General features: G+C 39.8%; 2 protein-coding genes across 3 annotated transcripts in view; one reads left to right on the top strand and one right to left on the bottom strand.

Moving 5' to 3' along the window:
- znf518a (zinc finger protein 518A) lies at positions 1-5622 on the top strand. The gene is made up of 3 exons (XM_085478341.1): positions 1-187; positions 980-3203; positions 3338-5622. Exons 2-3 carry the CDS (start codon positions 1007-1009, stop codon positions 4000-4002), a joined length of 2862 nt encoding a protein of 953 aa, XP_085334467.1. The 5' UTR covers positions 1-187; positions 980-1006; the 3' UTR covers positions 4003-5622.
- Positions 5420-19406, bottom strand: part of blnk (B cell linker) — a 24873-nt gene continuing 10886 nt past the window's right edge. The window contains exons 1-22 of one of the 2 annotated variants that reach the window (XM_085478343.1): positions 18464-18620; positions 18002-18067; positions 17420-17466; positions 16400-16443; positions 16210-16321; positions 15851-15942; positions 15693-15753; positions 15470-15532; positions 13397-13422; positions 13272-13300; positions 12643-12699; positions 12498-12525; positions 12362-12413; positions 9848-9896; positions 9729-9756; positions 9538-9568; positions 9048-9123; positions 8935-8963; positions 8810-8844; positions 8646-8729; positions 8405-8560; positions 5420-6565 (exon numbers count right to left, since the gene is read on the bottom strand). In XM_085478343.1, coding sequence (XP_085334469.1) covers positions 6449-6565; positions 8405-8560; positions 8646-8729; positions 8810-8844; positions 8935-8963; positions 9048-9123; positions 9538-9568; positions 9729-9756; positions 9848-9896; positions 12362-12413; positions 12498-12525; positions 12643-12699; positions 13272-13300; positions 13397-13422; positions 15470-15532; positions 15693-15753; positions 15851-15942; positions 16210-16321; positions 16400-16443; positions 17420-17466; positions 18002-18067; positions 18464-18516 — 1335 coding nt within the window. In that variant the 5' untranslated portion in view covers positions 18517-18620 and the 3' untranslated portion in view covers positions 5420-6448. Of the gene's footprint in view, positions 6566-8404; positions 8561-8645; positions 8730-8809; positions 8845-8934; positions 8964-9047; positions 9124-9537; positions 9569-9728; positions 9757-9847; positions 9897-12361; positions 12414-12497; positions 12526-12642; positions 12700-13271; positions 13301-13396; positions 13423-15469; positions 15533-15692; positions 15754-15850; positions 15943-16209; positions 16322-16399; positions 16444-17419; positions 17467-18001; positions 18068-18463; positions 18621-19406 lie in introns of those variants that run through there. The other variant, XM_085478342.1, reaches the window with a different exon arrangement.

Raw genomic sequence — 19406 nt, forward strand, 5'->3', positions numbered from 1 at the left:
CTACGTGGGCACACTGAGAGCTGTTTTCCCCATTAAATCAGCTCGGCGTCTGTGCTTAGCTGTAGGCCCGGGACAGGACGGAGGCACCCGGCTAAAGGCTAAAAGCAGCTCAGAGGCTGTAATCCCCGGATGAAAAACCATCATGGCTGCCACTCGCTGAGCTGTCAAGCTCTCCACAAAAGAAAAGGTAAAAAAAAGAAAAAAAAAGAAAAAAATTCAGAGACTACTAGTTAAACAGCTACGGCTTTATTAATGATTTATTTAACCGCTCGGGTCTTTGTGCAGTAAAAAGTCGACGCGAGATGAATAAACGGATGCGGTGTAACTTTGTTGGCACGCTTTGTATCCCTCAAGTTATTCCGTCTTTGTAAGCACTTCTGCGTCACGTTAATTCAAATCAGTTAAACGCCGCCTCAGTTTTAACAGTTAGCTTGGTCACCAAATTAAAAACACTCCTGTTTGTGCGATAGTGGAGAGACTCGGGTGCTACGGTTTTGTCTAACTTTATTCCCGAGGCGGTCGTTGTCTCTCTACAAAGCGAGTCTTGTCACTTTGTTGTGGTCAAGTCAAACTGCACAATGGCCGCGCAGCACCCCTCTGTTTAATCTGCTAAAAAGTGCTAGCTCAGTCTATTCTTGTTTATGTGCGTCATTTATTTAATTTTTTGAGTCGAGAGGGATGTTTTTAGCTGCATCGCTTAGCATAGCACATATATGCTGGGTTTATGCAGCGCATGAAAGTTCATAAATGGAGCAGGTGGGTTTCCTGCACCTGGTAGTCGCAAATAGTTTATTATTATTGTACCATATGTGTAATTTTACATCCAGGTAGACACAGTTTGAACCATGGCCAGCAACAGGTGGACTTGTATTAAATTAGGATGCAGAGCAGGACAGTGAATGCAGCAGCTGTAAAATGATGAAGCACAGAGAATAAAGTACAGTATGACCAAATTGCTTGTGTTTTTCTGCACTTTCAGAAATCTGGAAAAAAACAAAATAAAACCATGGATTCGGTGGGTATCTGCACAGCTACATCTGCAGGAGATAATAAACAGCGTACCAACAATAAGAACAGAGACCGCCACAAACAGCTCCACCTCAGGAAGAATGCCGTTCAGCCCCTAGCTATGCAAAATGAAGATAAGCGTGGACCAAAAAAGATATCAGAGGAGTGGGAGCAGAGCACAGTGCGGCCTTCATCAAAGAAGCCCTCGCAGGAAGTGCCGCAAAGCCAGTGCGGGACAAATAACCATGGGAATGCGCTCCGGTTCACCTGCTCTCAGTGCAGTGACAATTTGGAATATGTTCCCAAAGACTTAATGAGACACTTTGAGGAAAAACACAGAGGGATTGCCCCATTTTTTTCCTGTCATGTATGTAGTTTTAGCACAGACAAGTTCTCCTATCTTCAGGTCCACCTATTAAGCCACAAAGACACTTTTTCTAGCTGCAGCATATGCAATGATGACATTAGACGCACATGGCCTGAATTCAGTGCTCACCTGACTGCGTATCACTGCCCAAACGGCAAATACTCATGTGAAATGTGCCAGAAATTCTCCACAGGTGATGTTAGAGTATTTTTAGAGCATGTGTACATACATAATTTGGACCTGGAAGGAGCCGATGATCTGTTGGTGCAAACAAAGGACGTGAATCAGCTATCAACTACTCAAAGGTTACACTGTCATCTCTGTGGCTTTGAGGCATCTCAGAAATGGTTGATAACTAAGCACATTAAGACTGCCCATATGTGCCAGAATGGCAACCAGAAGAAAAAAAGGAAGGCGGTTCATTCTCTAGCAATACAACCAAATGATACAATCCCCAATGTGAAGCCCAGAACAAGAAGTGCAGTTAGGGAAATGCGCTGGCTGACGCCGGACTGCCTTTCTCTGCCCGGGAAAGAATTCTTGGATAAATACTGCCATCTGTCAGATCCACAAACGACACTAGAGGAGACTCAAAAGTTTCTGATGAAATCTGTTGCAGGAGAAACCGGTGACCAGAAATGGACCAAGGCCCTGAAAACTGTTCTGTCAAACATCCCGCAAGATATAAATCTTCTCCCCATGCAGGAGAACAGCATCGTGTCATCAGATCTTACTGTTCTGACGCTGAAGAACAAGATAACTGTAGCTCAGAACGGTGCTGCTTACGGCAAAAGGTTGAAAACGGTGGCATCATCAGATAAGGAAGCTGAAAGTGCTGCTGGCGATGCTCAGTGCGTGGTCAACCAAAATGGATGTCACTCGACTTTGAACGAGTGTGCTCCGTGTCTGCATGCTGAAAATAAACTACATAATGATGTCCCGGCATCAGCCCACACTGAGCCAACGGAGTGCACTCGCATCCAGGAAAACCGAGAGAATCAGGAACTAAAGATTGTTCAGGAAACTGAAGAGCATATTAAAAAGCTGGAGGGGCCTGTTTATGGTGATGGCAATCATGTTTCCAGTGATCTGAAGTTGACAAAGGAGGCTGAGGAGCAAATGCCCAAATATAAAGTCATGCCAAAAAACAAGAGGAAATGTCGACGGCGTAAAAGGAAGACCAGGTTTAAAAAAGCAAATAAAAGGTCACCAGAGCTGTCCTTAAAGATAGTATTGAAAAAAAATCCTGTGAAGGACAAGCAGTGGGTGTCACAAACTTCTTTGTCTCCATCAGAGGGCAGTGGCCAGCATGGACTGCAATATCCTCATACGGCAATGGAGGAGACTGTACAGATTGTCCAAACCGTGTGCCCATTAGAAGTACACCAGAAGAAATGGACCAAAGGTTCAGAGACTGAACTCTATGACCAATTTGAAGCCATTAGCTCAATTCAGCAATCAAAGCCAAAAGAGGACTTCACTCCAGGATGCACTGCAAAACCAACAAGTTCTAGAAATATGACTGCAAACACGCCAGATCTACGTGAAGGTTTGATTCCGGCACATCAAGAACTGGAGGGCGATGCAGAGAAGTTGCTGAACTTCATGGAAGTTGACAAGAGCATTTCAGCCCTTTGGATGAGTCCAACAAATCCAAAGGCTGGGTCAGTGACTGAAGCAAGCCTTGAGAATGTAGGGCTTGAGCCATCGCAGAATGGCAGTCGCTACCCTGAGTCGAATGATGAGATGAGTTCTGCTGCTGATGGAGTGACTCCTCAAACCAGCGCCCAGTCTTCCTCTATTTCCCAACCGGCTCTTCCAACACGAGGTAAAATTAGAATTTCTACTTTCTCTACATAAAATGTCTGAAGATTTAATTTCCAACGGCATTTTATTCCCAATATTTGAACTTTGAGTTGTAATTTTAAATATGCTGAGTGTTTTTTACTTTTTATTTTGCAGATAAGATGGGTTCCTGCTGTGGCCCATCTGCAAAGCTGAGTGATCGGAGCATTGAAGGGGTGAAATTTGGAGAAGTACCTGTAGACTCCTTCACAAACATCCTCAACAAAAACCATTCACCTGCTGGTAAAGCCATCCAAGAAGAGCCCTCATCAGCCCCTGGCTGTTGGTGGCAGCCCGTCCCAAAAGATCTGGAGAGGACCTTGAAGTTGGTAGCCTTAAATCCCTCTCAGCTGGTAAAGCGTCCAACAGGAGACCAGCCTGTTGTAGTGCTAAATCATCCCGATGCTGACATTCCTGAGGTGGCCAGGATCATGGAGGTTGTGAACAGGTACAGAGGAGATGTGCAGAAGGTCACACTGTCACGCAGGACTCTGAACGCGCTCTCGGCTTTGAGCAGCGAGCTCCCTGCGGCAGACGACCTAACGGAAGCCGCATGGAGCGGTAAAAACTCAGTGCAGGAAAGGTTCTCTTTGAAGTTCAAACTTCGCAGGTTGAGCAGGAAAAAGTACGAAATGGTGGGCGTGATGTCTCCCAGCAGAGACGTCGTGACGAAGTTTCGCTGCTGGTTTTGTGGCAGGGTCTTCACCAGTCAGGAAATGTGGCTGGCCCACCGGCAGCGGCACCTGATGGAGTGGAATAGGCCAAACTGCGAAAACTCTTAAATGTCGCACACACTGGATTTAAAAAAACAAAACAACCCAAAGCAAACTTAAAATAGTCTGGAAAAAGGTGAATTTGCAATAAGAGAACGCAATAATGGAAACCATTTTTATTTTTACGTTTAAAAGGTTGTTGTTGTTTTTTTCTTCTTCTTTTCTTTGATAAGAATCAAGTCATGCTTCCTGGAGGGTTCACATTCTCAGGGTATTTTTACCTATTGTCTCTCCCAGTCTGAGTAGCTTGATGCACCTCTTTTTGGAGATGAGTGATTATTTGTAAAGCCACAAGGAAGTGGCGTTGATAATTTTGTTCTTTGTTTGTCTTATTGTCTACGCAATAGCTTTATTTAAGGTGACATAAGTACACTGTTGTATGAAATCTTTATAGAACACTGTAATATGTATATTTGCCATACCATCTGTTTTACGGATCAGTTTATGTACGGGTAGGCTATACAGTGTGGTAGCTGTAATATTTATGTTTTTTGGAATGGGTCACAGGGACCCACAAGTTACTCAGATAAACCAAAACTGTGTGTTTAAAACAAAAAAACCAAAACCCCAATAAGCTGTTTTATGAAACATTTATTTATGATACTTCGGTTTAGCCTTTATGTGCTTCCTATATGCGTTTCCTCCCCAGGCCATTAGCAAAATAAGTGTATTTGCTTTTTTTTTTTTTTCCCCTTTTGTGTAAACTCCAAATTATGTTCCAATATAGTATTAACTGCAAGAGAATATTTTGATGCATTTGTTCATGCAGTGGGAGCTAATACACTGAGGACTACTTTCAAAACATACCTGTGTTGTCATGTTCAGTGACAAATTGAGTTCTTAAAAAAAAAAAATCAAACCTAGATTTTTGAACTTAAATAGGCCTCGATAATCTGATCATGATTTTTATTTAATTAAATTCTTTTTGGTCCTCCGTGCATTTCCTCTGTTTGACTTGAAATGATGATAATCTTATCCTTTGATTGCACTATGAAAGCAGGATATACATTTCCCGTTACCTCACCTTATCAGGCCGAAGCCTATGACAATCTCAACCGGTGTCCTACTGTGGCTCGACATTTCCTCGTGCAGCCGTGATCCCTCAGTATTCACAGAGAGAAACGTGTGCCTGCTGTCTTGTGTTTGTTTGTGTCTGACTATTGAATGGATGTATGTATATAAATTGTGCATGAATCTCTGTTTCATAAGTGTGAATAATTCTTTTTCAGTTTAGCTTCTGAGATTTATAATTGTACATAGTTCTGCTAGAGGTACAAAATATTATATAACCTGAGAATTTTTCACAAAGTGCCTAGGAATTATTTTTATGCAACAAATGTACACGAGTGTGATAGCATTACATGTTGAAGAGAGAATAAATGGAAGACTTTGTAAGTTCCTGGTGGCATTTTGTTGTGACTGAATATACGAGACAAGAAAAGTTTTTTTTATTAAAACCAAATATACAACCTTGTAGAAATTGCTCCTTGAAGTATTGCTATCATAAACCTACTGCTTCCTGCTTCTTTCTGCTCACAGCAAAGCTGTCTCATTCCTTGATTCATTTTAAAACACTGTTTACCAACTGAGCATTAAAAAAAAAGTGAATAAAACATGAGTTTAAAAGTTCTCTGTGTCTGTGCTACTTCAGCTCTGCATGGCCAGCAGTGCAGGCAGGTCCAGTGTGCAGTCCTTCCACCATTGAAGAAGGGGAAAAAGATAATGGGGCTGCTGCTCCTGCACAACATCCTAACCACAGATTAAGGGTTGGGATGGGTTTGAATTTGTGTTGTCTGGCTCACACGCTTATTGAAATCCCATTGCGTGCTCCTGCGGTTTATTCTGAACCTGGTTGGTGTCCCCTGTAGAGCTCAAAGTCCAGCTCTAGACACATTCTAGTATTCTGTGTACGTTATTTATGCCAATTCGGCAAGTTATAATTGTAGATTTACAGTTCAAGGTGTCATTGTGGACAGTAGAAAAAGGATTGCTTTTCACACACAGTTCTTAGTCAGTTTGGCAGAAATGCATACATAAAATCATATATCATATAGTGTCAGACCACTTGATGCTGCATTAGGTCAAAAGGAAAAAAAGAATTATCACAAGTGAGGAATTCTGTCAAGATAAGTTCTCAGAAAATTGGGGAAAGACGATTCATTATCAGTGTAACACTGTAATGTGATGTCACATCACTCGCCAGGGTGTCAATCTAAATAATCTTTAACATAACACGATGGAAGCTTCCGTGTTGGTGAGGTTCTCATGCACGCCCGCACTGGGTGACTCCTGTGCTTGTTTTGAAACAATCAAGCTCTGCACTCGGGTGTGTTTCAAACCTGCCTTTTTAAGTGACAGAGCAACAGCCCCCAGTGACCTCTGTAAAGTCAGCAAACACAGTGGACCGAGTCGCTCGGCACCAATCACTCTGCTGTTTGGAGTCACCGAGGGTCGCCTAGGGCTTCACTGGGTAGCATAACTTGGTGGCTTCTTTGGCATTGCTCTGACTGTCAATCAGCACCAGGGGGTTTCTCTGGTGGTTCTCAATGATCTTAGAGATGCTGCTGAAGTGCTGCAATGAGAAAAAAAAACCCCACAAAGGAGAATATTCTGTTAGACTAAAGGAAAATGTTTACAGCATTAGGATGAGGCTTGAGATCATTTTAACCCTGTCCACCACTGTGTAGGTCTCTGTGTTAGGACATGGCCTTGTCTTTATGCGTGCATGTTGATGCCATTTTTGAAAACGTATTTGAATATGGCACATTTTACAACGATGCTGCCTAAAGACAAAAATATATCTATTCCCAAAATGCTGACTTAAAGTAATTTAATTATATGCAAGTTTTTCATGTAGTTTTGTTACGTAAGTATAATGTGAAATGCTACATTTAATGGAATCGATTCCATTGATCAAGTGGAAGTAAAAGGTTCTTGAGGTTTGCAGGAGTTTTTTTTTAAATCTCATGCTGGCCAGATCTCATGATGAGCAGGATTTCGGAATTTTCATAAGACTCTCATATCATTGCTCTTTTTTGGCCACAGACTTGTGGCACTATAAATTAATGGTAAGGGTAAATGGACTGGTACTTATGTGTTGCCTTTCTACTCAATTTAAGCAATCAAAACACTTTCTACAAGTGTAATTCACTCAGTCACACACATTCATACAGCTCTTATCTATGTCTAAGAACCTTTTTCTAACATTCACACACAAACCTGATGCTTTGACTAATGGACTGCGGATTAACCTACCAACAATCTGATTGGTAAATACTACTATCTACTATCTAACCACAGCGGCCAACTTCACGAATCACTGGATGACCCTTTAGGTGAAAAAACAAGCTGACAGGTAGAAAGCGTTTTAATAATAATAATAATAATGTCTACAGTTTGTAGGCCCTGGGGCCAGGTGAGTTAAATGAACTTGTTAAAAAAGGCTTTAATATGGGACCTTTCATTTAGGAAGTTTATTCAAAAGGGAAATTTGCAAAAAAGGTGATTCGTTTTTTAAGAAGACAGTCATAGTGTTGTTGTTTCTTTAATATGAGTCTAATAATTATTAATAAAGCAGGGTACCTTTCTAATTCATAACACTACTGATTAAATTGGAAAATCTTTTTGGTTTATGTAGCTTGAAAAAGGAATAATTTCCCCTAGCTTTTGCCTGACACGCAAGAGCCCACGAGGACTCACAAGCCAATACACCTCTGGTGCTGGTCCTAAGCCCAGATGAAAGGGTAGGGTTTCATCATCAGGTAGGACAGCCAGCACAGAACCTGTGCCAAATCAGCTAGGCAGATCATTTGCTTGGGAAAATGATATCTTTGGGTAAGACACAAACCCAAGTTGCTCTCGATGCATCCATCAGAGCATAAATGTGTGTGAACATTAGATAAAAAACACTTACGTAGGAAAACGCACAGAAAAATATGCTTGTGTGAATGAGGCAAGTTGTATAAGGTGTTTAGGTAGTGTAGAAAAACACTATATAAAAAATCTGTCCATTTACCGTAAACGCTGTAAGTAAGCAGAAAATTTCCAAACATTTTGAAAAGTAGACGTTTAAATAACAAAATGAATTCTAACCGAATTCCCAGCTATAGCCACGTTTCTTTAGCATTTACGCTACTACTATTGTGCATGCTTACTATCCTCATCCTATTTAGAATTTCTTAAATGTGGGTTAAATGAAGCATAAAGTATATCTGTTGTTATTTATTGTACCAAGTAGTGCAGTAAATAGTAAGTTTTGTGGTATTTGCCACACTAATGTGTTACCTGTAAAGTGTTGGGCACTGTTAGTGTCACAATTCTGACAAACAGCAGCCTAGACAGGCATAAAAGGGCTCTTACTAAAGTACAGATACACTTAAACTGAACAGACCTATCAAAGACGTATATTTACCTCTTCCCCTTTCTTCTCTCTTCCCAGAGCATACTGCTGAGTGCTTGGTATATAGCGGATTGGGATGTTGTACACTCTGCCATTGTAAAACACCACTAACGTATACGGCTGCTGTGCGTCATGACCAGAGCTCTTTCTCACCATAAATGCTCCGTCCTGAAACAGAAAAAGCTCAGAGTCAAACCCAGATTACAAAAATGACGGCTCAGCAGCTCTCTCTTCTCACCAAGAAGATTCTCACTTTATTCAAGCGAAACAAGGCATCGTCAGCAGTTTTTCGGTCGCACCCACTGGCATACCAGGGTTTCCTATAGATGTCTGCATCCTGAAATAAAGTGAAGGGAAATGAGGGTTACAAATATATTATGAAAAACATCTTTGCAGTCTACTGTTTTAAGAGCACACCTTATCTTGATCTCCTGTGTCATTTTCATGAGGCTCTGCGAAAATAAAGAATTTATGTCATTTTACATTGAAGTGCAAAATTCCCGTGTACGTGGATGTTAGACACAAGGGGGGCCCACACTTACTTGGGGAGGTAAACTGTGGAATAGGAATTCTGCAAGACAGAGTCCACAAACAGAGCAGACGTCAGTGAGTGCACAGTACAAAGCTGTGCTTAAAGACATTTTTTACCACTTACTTTGGTCGCTGAAAGTCCAGTGTAAAGGCTTTTGGAGGAGTCTTCTGTTCATTATGAGCCAAAGGCAGTGTTTTGCCTTGAAAAATACAGACATGCTGAAATTAGTCTGCTTACTGTTTAGGTATAAGTAGAAAATAAAGATAATTTTTCAGTAATCAGCAGTTTGTAAAATTTGTCAACAAAGCATTTTCAGTCTGTATATTTAAGTCCTTATAACTGGAATAGATTTAATGTGAAAAATCTGTAAATGACGGTAAAATCTACTACAGTCCAACTCGTCTGTCATTCTTATGCACTGTCTGTACTGCTCGTGTGCTTCTGCAATTAAGTGATAATGGGAAAGCAAGTGGAAACCACAGAGGAAATGAGATGTGTGCTAAAGCTGTGCACACAATTATGGAAGCAGATTGCACTAATTGGCTGATTGTCCAGTGTTTATTAAAGGCTCAGTCAGGTGTGGCTAATAATGGGAGTTAATTAAAATACTTACTTTCACAGTCCTTTGCTTTTAAATCTGGCCTCTGGAATGAAAGTCATATTTAGTATTTCTTTCACCGTCATCAGTGAAAGTGTGTAATGTTGACAGGGATGAGTGTATTATATGAAAAACTAGACATTTAATCAGATAATTATAATATTCTAACATTGTTTGCATTGCTTTCATTTAAATTAAATTCCTACCGGTCCTAGAGGTGGTTTTGGTGACCTCCTGTGGAAAACAATGAAATGATCACTTATTCTATTCTTTGAGCTCATAGCTTTATGTTAACTGAAATAATGTTAGGGTAAGTGATGCTTACTCTCTGGGTATAGGTTTAGGTAGACGTGGAGGACGATTCCTCCCAGGACCTAGAAGAGCAAATACAAAGCAGTTATATGAGTGTATTACTGGGTTCCCTATACAGTATAAATGCTAGTTATGTCAGTATTTTTGAAATTATAAATTAGTCATTCCATCGTAGAAAAGTTATTTGTCACTTGAGAGTGGCGTTCTTTACACCACTGCATCTGACGCTTTTTACTTGGCCTGATCTTGACTAATACGAATGACCTGAACTGCAACCTTTGATCCTGTTTGTGGTGTAATGCCTTTTGTAGCAGTTCAATGGATTAACTTACAGATAGTAAGGATTACAGTGGTACTCCTTAAAAGGTTTGTGCTTCAACTTTGTTGAGTGAAAGTCTAGTATCATATCAGTATTCAAAGGAGCTTGCAAAGAAAAGCGTAACAATGTGGTGTATGTTAACAATGTGGTGTATGCTGTACAGTGCAGCGAGGAATGCCCAGACCTCTACATTGGAGAGACCAAACAGCCACTTCACAAGCGCATGGCATAACATAGAAGAGCCACCTCCACAGGACAAGACTCGGCAGTCCATCTGCATCTTAAGGATAAAGGACACTCTTTCGAGGATGCCAAGGTTCCCATTTTGGACAGAGAGGACAGATGGTTTGAAAGAGGAGTGAAAGAAGCATCTATGTCCACTGTGAGCGACCATCTTTGAACAGAGGCGGTGGTTTACGACACCAACTGTCTGCCATCTATAATCCAGTTTTGAGATCCCTCCCCAGACGCCTGAACGCCCACTCACATCCTGGGCCATCTGACCTCAGGAATTCGCATGATAAGGTGGGGCCAGGTTTCACAATGAGCTCACCTGAAACCCTGGCTGATTGTGAGCCACACCCATTTTCACACCTTGGCTCAGGCAATTAGAGGATCATCAGGGGGTCCTTTTGTCCCTCTGTGGGGGGAAACTCCCACTAGGTTTATATCTGGGACTCTCCACCATTTGACCTTAGAACTGAAGAAGCTTCTCGGATGAGAGGTGAAACGTCTTCAAGCAACTTAAAGAAGTCCAGACGCTTTTCTTTGCAAGCTCCTTTGACTACGATGACCTGGATGACCTTCACAGACATATCATATCAGTATGTTTGCGTCTGTAACTGTACCATGTTTGGGTGTAGCTTTCTACTGAGCTTGCTAGTGTTAGCTTAGCACTCAAGCCACCTGTATATGGAAAGTTCTGGCCCTAAAAACCAACGTGGCAGCAGCCAAAATGCTAAAATAAAAAATTTGTTCATAAAGGTCACAAAGACCTGAAAGCCCACTGATGACACCCAAAGTGTCAAAATTGACAGAATTATTTCCATAGCTAAGAAGCACCCATTATTTACACTATGTAGGCGGTGTAACATTGGAAAATTGTAAATTCAAGAGACACCTTCATTAATGCAAATACAGTGGGTTACAACAAAGTGCTAACCTTTGGCTATACTAAAGAGCAAGAAGGCCAGATCATACTTGCTAGAAAACATCTAAAAGAGCCTGCATGGCACTAAAATCAGTTATTTGGACAGATTAAACTGCGATGAATTCGTATAAGAAAGATCAGAAGAGAAAAGTATGAAGATGGAGAGAAACAGCTGGGATCCAAGCATGCCACATTATTTGTCACACTTGGTGGAGGCAATGTTATGGCATGGTCATGCATGGCTGCCAGTGGAAATGGGTCACTAGTGTTTTTTGATGATGTGACTATAGAAGTAACAGGATGATTGTGATGTGTAGAGGACTGGCTATACTCTCAGATTGAGCCAAATGCTAAAAAACACCTCACAGTGCAAATGGATAATCACCCAGACCATACTGCAAAAGCAACTCAAGAGGTTCTCAAGGCAAAAACTTGGTATATTCTTCGAATGTCAAGTGAGTTGCATGATCCCAACCTAATAAAGCATATATTTCAGTTACTGAAGATAGATCAGAGTGAAAAAATGAACAAATAGGCAACAAATTACAGTGGCAAAGCATCTTAAAGGAATAAACACAGCATTTGGTGATGTTTGTGGTTTCTAGCCTAATGGGAAAATTAAATTAAAGATTTTAATCCAAGTATTGAAATCAATACTTGCATATAAAAAGAGTTTTTCCAAACAATTTTGGATGTTTGAAAAAAATATTTATAAAAATTGCTCTAATTCTTAAATTCTTAGTTAATATATCTTTTTTGTAAAAAACCTTGGTTTAAAATCCATTGCGGTGGTGTACAGAGGCAAAACTACAAAATGTGTTGCTCTGTCCAATAAGTTATATATACCTAACACAGTGTGCATACAGGCAGTTTGTTCGTAATGATACAGAGTGGGGGACCTTATCATAAAAGGGAACACCTAATCTAAAACTCCATCACTTTGATAAGCAGTGAAACACTTCCAAGGTCTTTCAGGTGAACCCTGCCACAGCAACACTACTAGTACATATTACTGGCCTTTCTGAACAAATAGTTCTTTTGTTTCATTTCATACTCACTATCGTCTGGATCGCAAACTTCATATTCATCCCCATCAGTTGTCTCCTGGACCTGCATAATAACAACACCAATCCATTGGTATCCTTCTTAATGTCCAGTATCTTTTATGCGCCTTAAAAATTTGTAATCACTTACATGCGTGGGAGATTTCCTCATGTTCACTCTAAAAAACAAGAAGAAGAAAAAGAAATCTCCAAAACATCACTATACGTCAAATATTAGAATAGAATGTAATGACAAAGTATTGGTCATGCCATAATTTGAGTCTTGGTAGTCGTACCTGGGGCTGGGTTTTGGAGGTAAAGATGATGAGTGTTTTGCTGGGGTTGGACATAATCTAAAAGAAAAATCCAAGGAAATTATTAATAGTTGCAGTCAAAATAATTTCCAAATACTGTTATTTATTTGTTATTTATAACAAGTACTTTATAACAGAGTGTTCAGATAATTTACTCAAGTAAAAGTACCAATATTAAATAAAAGGGGAATTAATGCTCTATATTTAACATCATATTTAGGTACAAGTGTATTAGCCATACACTTAAATTTAGTATAAACAATTCCTTGAAGAGTTAGGCATTAGTGATACATACGCCTGGTTAGTTTTTAGAGTTGCAAAACAGTTTTATGTCTTTGGGGCTTGAAGGGTAGCAAGGTTAGGAACACTGATTTAACATTTAACCACTTGTTATAATATTAAATGCATGTTCTTCAATATATCAAGTCAATAACAAAGTACTGAAAAAGTAAAAGTGTTACAAAAATATGGCAATAAAAAAACTACTATCTAAGAATCTTAATATTACACTTATATACAGTACTTGAGTAAATTTACTTTGTTACATTCCACCACAGATTTGGACGTCTGTCTACATGAATGAATGTAACTCTGGAAAGTATTAAACTAACCTGCTTCCTGGATGAGCTGGAGAATTGTCCTGTGAGGGTAGCATAAGATGCAAACAGTGTTCAGCTTCAAGTATTCAAGTATTCATGTAAAAAATGTGTAATTACATTTTACATAAATGTCCTACCTCTTTGTCAGGAACTTCATAAAAATCTGAAAAATAACCACAGCATCAATTAGGCAGGCAGCAGAACCAAAAAAGCCACCTTTTGGTGCTGGTTTACATCGGCCTCTTCGGCTGCTTTTTAACTATCCTTTGCATTTGCATGCATTTACTAATAACCTGTTAAATACAGGAGTCACGACAGAGCTTCTTTTTTGTTCTTGCCTTTAGGCTGGAAAAGCAGATTGACGCAGTTGCGTGTAGTTTGCACAGAAGGTACCAAATAAAACTGTGAAAAGTGTGACACTTAAGCCAGAAAAAGAATTTACCATTTACCACTGCTCAGCTGCTCATTCGCATTTGCAGACAAACCGAGTTCTTACATGCAAACTATGGGTCACCGCAGCAATCTGCTATCGACTAAATTACTCACAAGGTTTTTTTGTGCAGCACTTTCTTTGTAACACTTATCGCATCTTTCCCTTGTGGGGAGTGGTTTTATTAAAACCAATATTGTGGACAACTCTGAAGCAACTACATAATGTGAGATACATGCCTCTATTCAAAGGGAATAGAGATGTGGTTGAGATGTGGTTGGTTCATTACCCTCTAAGATTTTTTAACTTTTCATCTGAATCCTCCCTTAGTTATGCTGCAATACGTGTAGGCTGCTGGGGGATTCCCATGATGCATAGAGAGGTCTGTGCACTGAATCATACTTATTATCTCTGTCTCTCTTCCACAGCATGTCTTTTATCCTGTCTTCCTTCTCTCACCCCATCGGTCGCAGCAGATGGCCCCGCCCCTCCCTGAGCCTGGTTCTGCTGGAGGTTTCTTCCTGTTAAAAGGGAGTTTTTCCTTCCCAGTGTTGCCAAAGTGCTTGTTCACAGGGGGTCATATGATTGTTGGGTTTTTCCTCTGTATATATTATTGTAGGGGCTACCTTACAATATAAAGCACCTTGAGGTAGCTGTTGTTGTGATTTGGCACTGTATAAATAAAACTGAATTGAATTGAACTGAACTGAATCTAGTGCATAGTGAGGCTCTAATTTTAATAAACTTGATAATGTAGTTTACAAAACACATGCAAAACTTATTTACTACTAAAAAAAATGTAGTAAGATAGAATAACAAAGCAGCCTAGCCTCTAATCGCTAACGTTTTGACAAGTGCCCAAACTAATGTTTTTGCAACAAGAGGTACTAGCACACAACATGTTGTCAAGCTGACATTAGCGTTTAGCAGCAGATACTAATCAAGTACAAAATCATTTACACTTTTTGTTGCATCATCGTATGAGTAAAGTCCCATGACAATGAGGTGCACAGTTTGCACCGCTGCAACTTTACAGCTGGGCTTTGTTCATGATGTTAGTAAAGCCTAACTGCTTGCACATGTAAAATGTATTCACTCAGCAAAGAATGTACATTGCACTTGGCGCAAACCGTTTTAACCCATTAATCTTGCTTTGTAGTACAGTGGTCCCTCGGTATAATGTGGTTCACCTTTTGCGGATTCGCTGTTTCGCAGATTTTTTTTGTGTGTAATTTTGTACGTTTTTTCTCTTTTTTTTCTTTCTTTCTTTTTTTTTTAACAGCACATTTTATTCTGCGTTCTGATTGGCTGTAGACCATTGTCAGTCAATCTTGTGCCGTGTCTCCTGCACAGTACAGAATGTGTTCAGCTTGTCAAATTTACATAAATCTTAATAAGCTAGCAGTGTGACTCGGAAGTGCAGTACTCTGTTTGTTTTATCCCCAACAAACAACAATGTTGACGAGACGTTTTGCACCATCAAAGCAACCGTGGGTGCCTTTGGTTTCATTCTATAATACTGGACTTTTTGTTCTACCAAGGTTAGAACTTTGAAAGTGTTTAAACAAGAGAGAAAAGTGTGAAAATGTTCATGCCTGTGTGAGAAAAGTGTATAAAATGTGTAGTGAGGGGTTTTACAGCCTTAAAACATCTATAATAATTGTAAAAAATAAAGTTGGCTACTTCGCAGATTTCACTGATCGCGAAATACGTTTAGAACATAACCCCCGTGATAAACGATGGACCACTGCACACCCCTCTGGCCATGTGCTTTACCCACCGGGACTTGGAGTCCGCTGTGGTAACTTGGGAAGGTCTCTTGTAGCTTTGTTCCCACTGTTCACTGCGTATGAGGAAAAGCATAGAAAGGACTGTTATTATTTTTCCTGTAACTATTTGTATTTTATGTTGTTTTCTGGTTTAATTCAAATTCCAGCTGTTATTCAGCATATTGCAAAGCACAGATCTTTTTTTTTCTTCTCTATGTTTGACTTGTAGCTTACTGCTAGGATTCTCTGAAGGTTCTATATAGTTGTCATTGTCCTCTGGATTTATGTAGTCCTCCTAAAAAGCAACAGAGACAACATCCCCACATTCGTTGGAAGATATTTTAAAATATGTAGTGAAATGTAACTGAAATGACACATCAAAGTGGCCTTACTTCATCACTTCCCACGTTTGGGGGTTCAGGGGGTAGCTCTTTGAACTTAGTTGGGCGGAGGGGCTTCTTGGGTGGCCGCTTGGGCGGGCTGTCTGAAAAGGAGAAGCAGAACCAGAAAAAGGGACATCATTTGCATGGAGACAGCTTGGTGTATTGCAACTCAATGTGTGTTTGTCACACTTCTGCAGAAATGTAGGGATGACTGCAAAAGAGTGAGTTTCAAGGCTATAGAAACTTTATAAAAAGAAGTCAACATTGCGTAAATTTTCAAAAGCATCATCAGTGAAACAAACAAAAAAAAAGCAAAGAAAAAAAAAGCATGTATGTATAGTGACAAAAAAGGTCAAAGGACTACTGACCGACATACTCGCCCCTTGGGAAGGAACCAGAGGGAGGTGCGGTGAAGACTCTGTGGCTAGGAGGAGGTTCGTAGCTGTCATCATCACGTGGATCCTCATATGTGTCATTGTCCTGGAATAAACACGCTTTTAATAGCAAGCGTATCAGCAAGTGTAAGAATCATTTAAAATGAGCATTTTTCTAACTTACGTAATCAGAATCCGACAGCTGATCGTCGCTTTCCCTGTGGTCATCTGTAAACACAGAGGTTTAAGGCATTTTCGTAACAAAGAGGAAGAAATCAAGATGTGGAAACGCAATCGTTGCTGTTATTAAAGCCAAATTTCTAAAAACAGTAAAACCTGGCAACCAACGAAACTCAGCAGGTGTTAGAGATTTTAGAGTAAAACCTCAAAACTCAGTGTTTCGGTTGTGGAGCCAGTGATGTGTGTCTCCTCACCTCTTGAACTGTAGACTAAAGTCTCTCAGTCGTTTAAAATGATGCAATTTTATCATTCTGTACTTTTACACTTTACTTTTGTGTAAGTTTTATACAATTAAGCAAAGAGGTTATCAAGCCAATATCTGAAAACAGGTGATCTGACTGAGCTGCAGTTTGTTTAATAGTAAATTTGTACCTTCAAGCATGGACACGGAGGCAAAAAAATCAAAGATGTACGTTAAAAAATAATAATCCAGCCTGATGACTTGTAATTCAGATGTAAATGTTTATGTCTAATGTGGTGATAGAGTTCAGGAGATTATTTCATAGAAAGCTAGCAGGTATCGGCAAATCAAAACTGGAGAGTGATAGCAAACTTCTCTTCTTTCAAAATGTCAAATTTGTGTTTCTAGAGTTAAAAATACATATGGCTGTATGTGTACAGATTGATTTCTTTAAAAGTTTCCATTCCTACAGTTGCACAAAGGAGACACGTGGGACAAAGTCTGAAACCCCCACGCTGTACAAAAAATAAAAATCCCGTCCAAGAGCATCAGAAGTCAAAAGAAACTTTGTGAGTCTTAATGAGATGAGTCAGAAACGTCAAAGTTATATATTTTTTTGTAGCAAGTGTCCCATTGATGTCTCTGTACTGGGATAGGAATAACACAAGGAGCCCCGCTCAGGTGAATCTTTGTGCCCTGTACAGACATGTAGATTACAGTGACCTGTAATCTACATGTCTGATTCCTTCAGTGTACTATATGGGCTAATGACTCAGTTCTTACCTCTGTAGTCTCTCGCCGGTACTGTGGGCACCGGTTTGTTTGTCAGCCTGTCTCACTCACACACACACACACACACACACACACACACACACACACACACACACACACACACACACACACTGTCATTAGACAACTCGGCAGTGGAACAAAGTGCACTCATTGACCACTTAAACTTAAGCAAATGTGTGTTCACTTCATGAAGGCTGTAAAACCACAAAAGGATGACACGCACAAATGCAGTTAGCAGTCTTTTGCAAACATAAGACACGAGTTGAATAAATGGCCTTTGTGTGTCAGTTTCTATCCTTAGCGTGTTTTGAGGGGACTCATTTCAGGAAAGGAAAGTGAGAGAGATGCCATCTGTTTTAGTTATTTTTGCTTTGCGTCTCTTTTTCCAACGGTTGTGAAAGAGGAATCGACGTTCTCCACTGGTGCATGTACACAAACCGCATGGACTTTTTTTTTCTTTTGCTTTTAGATCACCAGGCTTTTCTTTTCTTTGACTGTAGCAGGACAGATAAATTGATCAACTGTGTAACTTTCCCATGCAGAAAATCAAAGCTTTCATTCTAAGAAACTGACCTTTTTAGTTTATTCAGGAAGCTGCCATCATTTTTCTTGATATCTTGAACGATCTTCTGAAGCTGCCTGGAACGCAAACATAAGGTTTCATACAGAAGTCATAAATAAATGCAGTTGTACATGCACATGTAATTTGTCTTGTTTCTCAGCTTTAAAAAGTACTTTCCAAAGAAGCATTCACATAAGTTCCTCATTTCACTTTTCCAGACAGAGTTTAGAGGCATTTTGCTGAATACAATGAATACAAGTCTATATGGACATTTTTGTAGTTTTACAGTGTTTTGTAATGAATTGCAGAACATATTACCAAGCAGAACATAAAAAAGATACATAAAAAAAATCATAGCTTTGTTTTTCTTTTTTTTGTTGCTAATTATACTCCTTGTACATTTGAAACAAACTAAAAATTGGCTTAAAGCAACAACGCTCACGCGAAATTTACAACAAAACCCATCTTCTTACCGGATCTTTGCTGTGGCAGGAGCAGCCAGTTTACCTAACGTATCCATGTTCATGTTTGATCCAAAAGTTTACATTTTTCGGGCCACATTCCTGTCATGCGGTAAAGGTCGACTGCCGAATTTTTCGCAGAATTGTAAATGAACCCTGCCTTTGTTTAGTCACGTCCTTCTCACACAGGGGAGGGAATTTGCTCGAGCCACCTCTGTCAGACAAATCACTTCTCTTTTCCACTCCCCTTCACACACACACACACACACACACACACACACACACACACACACACACACACACACACACTCTCAAAAATAGGTTTCAGTGGCCATACTTTCAGCAGCCCTCTTACATCACATCTACCTTGACTCACTTCAATTCCACCCTTCCAAACACTGATATTTTACCAACTGTAGATAACTTCATATATAGGAAATTTCTAGAGAATGACTTCGAGTTATCGGTATGTTATACAACAGATTGAAAGGTGACTTGGAACTTGCCACAATTACACGTACAACTCTGCTAACTTCCTCTAACAGAGTGTTTTATTATTTAACACTCTGTTTCAACTAATATATCTTTGTTAATGCATGTCTAACTTATGCTTTTAGCCTTAAAAATGATCTGTTGTTAAGGTCATTATGTCATGGAAAGTACCATGTTGTAACCCTGTTCTATAAAGAAGAAGGAAAAATAACAAGTATGCTGCCTCTCATGTTAGCCTGGAAGGAAGTTGATTTACTACAGCATGTATGCGATCATCATGGGAATTTCTTTTCTCGGTTTTTGTTTTGCTAAAAAAACGTCTACTCTGCCTTTAATCATAGTCAGAGGAAGATGTAATATGAGGAAGTTGTGCATGGTAAGAAGTAAAGAGACAACTTTGGACTTTTAAGGTAATATCTAAACAGATCTCGCAATGAGAACAGAAGTCAGCATACTGTATGAG

This window comes from Copadichromis virginalis, linkage group LG13, assembly GCF_057382275.1.
Source record: "Copadichromis virginalis isolate Kocher_CV1m ecotype Utaka linkage group LG13, C_Virginalis_male_GT1.1, whole genome shotgun sequence".
Classification (NCBI taxonomy): domain Eukaryota; kingdom Metazoa; phylum Chordata; class Actinopteri; order Cichliformes; family Cichlidae; genus Copadichromis; species Copadichromis virginalis.